The sequence below is a fragment of the Stegodyphus dumicola genome, chromosome 11 (assembly GCF_044657685.1).
Source record: "Stegodyphus dumicola isolate Sdum_Otavi_A_Nest chromosome 11, ASM4465768v1".
NCBI lineage: Eukaryota > Metazoa > Arthropoda > Arachnida > Araneae > Eresidae > Stegodyphus > Stegodyphus dumicola.
In genome coordinates this window covers 70,785,089-70,790,042 of record NC_140778.1, presented here as the reverse complement: position 1 = coordinate 70,790,042, position 4,954 = coordinate 70,785,089, and the positions used below count along the sequence as shown (strand labels likewise).

At 31.1% G+C, this 4,954-nt stretch overlaps 1 protein-coding gene across 1 annotated transcript; it reads right to left on the bottom strand.

Annotated features, from left to right (window-relative positions):
* Positions 1 to 1,980: 1,980 nt before the first annotated feature.
* On the bottom strand, positions 1,981 to 2,672 carry RpL9 (ribosomal protein L9). Its single transcript, XM_085826819.1, has one exon. It carries the CDS (start codon positions 2,592 to 2,594, stop codon positions 2,025 to 2,027), a length of 570 nt encoding a protein of 189 aa, XP_085682945.1. The 5' UTR covers positions 2,595 to 2,672; the 3' UTR covers positions 1,981 to 2,024.
* Between the last annotated feature and the right edge of the window lie 2,282 nt (positions 2,673 to 4,954).

Sequence of the window (4,954 nt, the reverse complement as noted above, 5' to 3'; positions counted from 1 at the left end):
CTATTTGGGTAAAGTATGAAATGCCAGCATTCCCTAGAACAAGGCTTTCAGTTGATGACATCTTTTTATCACTGAAATTTCTTCGCGACCCCCCAGGACTCCATAAGTATTGCACAAATCCAACACAAATGTTAGTGAAACTGTCAATTTTTTCACTTTTAGTGTAATCTACTATTGCAGTTTTAGGTCATTAACTTTAATTTCTAATTTTAAAGCATAGAACAATGAGAAAATTTTAAATAAGTAACAGACGAAATGACAGTGTCATGTGCAAAGCAAGGTAAATGAATGTTTATATTATAAAAAGAATGCGTCGAAACATTTTGTATATCTGTATTATCTATTTTCAGATACATTTTGTAAAAGTATTATAATAAATTAAAAGAAATATCAAAACTTAGCGACCCCCAGTTTAAGAAATCCTGACCTAGACGATTTTCTTCCTCTAACAAAATGGAACAAACTTGCCATCTCCGTTCAATGGCTAAATTTGTTGCAAACTTTACATAATGATCTAACTCAATGGATCTTTCTGATTAGCTGTATTTCTTACAAATGTGGATAATCTGTTACTGACTAGTCAATTGATGACATATATTTGGCTCATTAGTATTGTTCTGTCCATAAATAATAATAAAGGGGAAAATTTCAATTTTTTAGAGCAAAAATAAAAATCTACATGGCTAATATTTACATTTTTATAGCTGATGGATACTAATTCAACAATATAAGTTAAATATATGTACTCAATGCTACAATACATGCATGTATGGTTTGCTCCTTATCTCTGCATTATCTTTATTAAATATGCCAAAAACACACTTATCCTACCTAATGTTGTAAGAAATGAAAGCGCTAATAATCAAAAAGTACTTAATCATTAACCTAATCAGCTTCTATTAGGCCACTTATTATTGCTGATTTACACCATTACAATTTTGTATAAAAGTATAAAATTCATCAAATTTTTGTTATTGTATCCGATTTATGAAATGAATTAAGTCAAATTTCTTATCTGAATGTCTTTCCAACTTAGTGAATAGTAAGAACATGGTCTTACGTGGCATAATTATTCAATGATGTAACTGATACTTGCATGTTATTTTATACGAAGTCAAACTTCTTTAGATGCGATGAACTAATATCACAAAAACAAAACTTATTTTAAGCTAAGACATTCAAAATACTTAAATATGCTTTTATACAGTTTAGTGAATTTCCTGTTCAATTTGAAAAGAAATTTAGCACAGGAAATTCTACTTCAAAAAATACTTACTATAAAAGATACTGAATTAAAAATTCTACAAAAGAATTTCACAACTTTCTTCAATCTGTATCAGCATTAAAATACATATTTTGGAAATCCCCTAATGTTCTTAGGTTTTATTGTAAGGATCTGAAATTTTGACAAATGATTGCCATTCAAGTAGGACCCTTACAATCTAAGAGTCACAGGAGCATTATTCTACCATGTTTCATTTCTAATGAAGCCATTTTAGAAAAAGGATGCATCATTGTATCAATATTCATCATTCTGGAAGCTCAGAACGAACAAGATATTTGATCAGAAATAGAAAACAGCTGAACTGTCATATATTTATTCTATGTAAAACTATTATACATTGCTAGTAAAATTATAAATCTTTCTATCTACTCTCATGCCTGACTGATATTTAACCAATTAGATACTAACATGATAATTTTCCACTTGAGTAACCTACATTTTTCTCAGTTGAACACAAGATCGAAGATAGTACATTATGCATTATTTAATAAAACATTAAGTACTAATCACATTACCTGATAAATATAACCATTTGAAAAAGCACTATTTAGAATATTTGCGCTTCATTGCATACAATATGGTAATCATAAAAGACTTTCTTTTAAAAATCAATTAAGATCCCGGTTTTAACATGAGAAACGAGTAGAGCATCAAGTATTTTCAGATGTAAACAAACAAGAAAAAAATTAAAAAGATACCTTTATAAATGACATTTAATACATTTCACAATGTAGCATTTTTATTCATCTTTTACAGCGGTTGTCTTCTCAGATACATAAATACCATCCAAGAATTTTCGAATGTCCTTCCTCTTCACCAATGTTGATTGATGAATAAGTGCGGCAGACCGAGAAACTGATTCAATATCATTACCCTCTATAATGAGCTCATCCTTCTGTTGAGTTGAATTCTGGCAAACAACTCCGGGCTGCATCTGGACTCTGCGAATGATCTTCTCACCAAGGAAATTTCGAATTTCCACCAGACCGCCATCTTTAGATGTAGTTATGTTGATAGGAAAATGGGCATACACTGATCTCATCTTATACAAGTAGCCTTTGGTTACTCCTTTAATCATATTTTCAATATGGGAGCATACGGTACGAACTGTAGCCAGTTCTTTTCTAATTCCAAACCATTTTTGCACTCGCAGCTTATCCTTGCCGATTAATTCCATGTCAACTTGCACGTGGCGAAAATCACGACGAAGCAAGCCTCGAGGTCCTCGAACAGTAACGATTCGAGATTTTACTTTAACGTTAACATTTTTGGGGATTTTAACAATTTGGGACGCCAAAATTGTCTTCATTTTGACGGTAAAATTTTACACTTCAGACGCCACGTGCGATGAATACACCTAAGTTGCAACAGTTGCCAGATCTTTAGAGTAAATCCAGTTGCCATATTCTAAAAGAAATTGTCCATAATAAATTACACTCCTATTTATCATATGAATTGACATTTCCCTATTTTGGGGGAAACTTCTTTCGTAGTTTTATATTCTTTCTATTTTGACTATCTATGGGATATAGGATGGCAGTCTAGCTTCTCTTCAGAAACCGATAATAGTAAATCCATGAAGATCCCAGGGATATTCTTCGGAGAACAGCCTTGACGCCAAAAGCGGAATATTTCCAGAAATTTTCCTTTTAAGATTTATCCCTTTACCTTATATGTACGTGTGTAAGTAATGTCAAACTTAAGAATAACAACTCTTTCAAATAGGTTTTTCAGTGATTATCAGAGTTTTCCATTAACCTATCTTACCACGATAACGCAATTGCACTTTTCCGATGCAGCGCTTAATCTTTTCACGGTAACAGAAGATTATTTTTACACATATGACGCCCGATAGACTGGTTTCGCAAACAAGACATGAATGCTATTGTATGAGAATGAAGAAATCATTTCGCTAATGTATTTTTTAGATAATTTTTGTTATTTAAGAATGGTACGTATTTCTACATCATTCAGAATTGTCGTTAGATTCAAAATCGAATATGAGGAATATATGTGATACAGAGTTAAATTTGGAATTATACGAAAAATTTTATTCACGAAATGAAGCTGATATTTTGCTAGATGAACTATCAAATTATGATTTTAAAAATATTAGTATTGAAATTAATGGGAGTCAGTATAGTCCACGAAGAAAAGTACTCGGTTTTGGTGATGAAGAACTTAGTTACGAATTCTCTGGAACGAGCATTTGTGCAGAGTCTTGGACTCAAACTCTTCTAAATGTAAAAGATTGTATTGAAACGATAACTGGCAAAAAATATAATTTTGCTTTATTGAACTATTATCCTGACGGAGTTGCTAAAATTTCGATGCATAAAGACAATGAAACTTGTCTCGAACCTGAAAGTGATATATCTATCATCAGTTTAGGTGCAAAACGTCAAATGGTATTTACCAGGCGAAATTTCGCATCTCGAAGCGTGGACATAACTCATGGATCTCTCCTTGTAATGAAACCACCAACGAATCAATTTTGGATGCACGGATTACCCTCTCAACCTGGCGTTAAAGATCCTAGAATTAGTGTCACATTCCGTAACATAATGCACGGATTACCCTCTCAACCTGGCGTTAAAGATCCTAGAATTAGTGTCACATTCCGTAACATAAAAATTTCGAAAATTAAAAAACGACGCTTGGAAGATAATGAGGATGAACTTCCAGAGGATGACTGGTTTGTCCACTATATGAAATCTGTTCCTGAAAATATCTTCATGCCGAATAATCGAGAACAGAAAAAAGAAAGTTCGAAGTTGATTGCACAGTGGACTCTTGGTTGGGGATATTTTGTGTCCATAAATCAGTTTGAAAACAGAATGAACATTCATCTACGTGAATGTGTGGAACAAAATAAAATATTATACCCTACTACAAGCGGTGTTGTTATAACTCCTGCAACATGGCAAGAATTTTCCTCAAAAATATATGAATTTAATCTTGTCTATACGAGTGCCAGCATCATTTGTAATAATGAGTTCGTAGTTTTCAACAAAGAAGGTGAGTGTATTTTTCAACAAGTTTTTAAACAAGATGAAAATTCTTTTAAAGTAAAACCTACATACCTAAAAGTAAACTGATATTTTAAAAAAACTGAAAGAAATTATTCCTGGTGTATCTAATACTTTAATATAAAGTATTTTTGAAATTATTTTACCGTTGCAAATCAAATGTAAAAACAATTGTTCGGATGTGGCAAGTGATGATGATGAACGTTTTAAAGAACTCATAAACTGTATCAAAACTGAATTAAATTCAGTGATTAAAAAACTATTTAAATGCGAAGGTTGCATTGTAAATCATCCTTCACAAACAAGACATGATTGCATTATAATAAGTGTTGATGACAGAATTAAATATATTGGTGAAGATATATTTTTATGTATTAATTTTAAAAATATAAGAGATTCTTTAAGGCAGAAAAAAATGGTTCATTTATTTTGTAATAGGTTTTTTGAATCGAAATGTTATGAAGATTATAAAAATGCATTAATATAAGTACAGCTATTCTATTTAAATTTTTGTGTTTGGTTGATGTTATGACTATTTTTTTCTTGTTTTTTTAATAGAAATATATTGAAATTTTAGTCTTAATTTTAAAGCAAACATGTATATCAAATGTGAGTAAATGGATATTGCTGTTAATTTTAT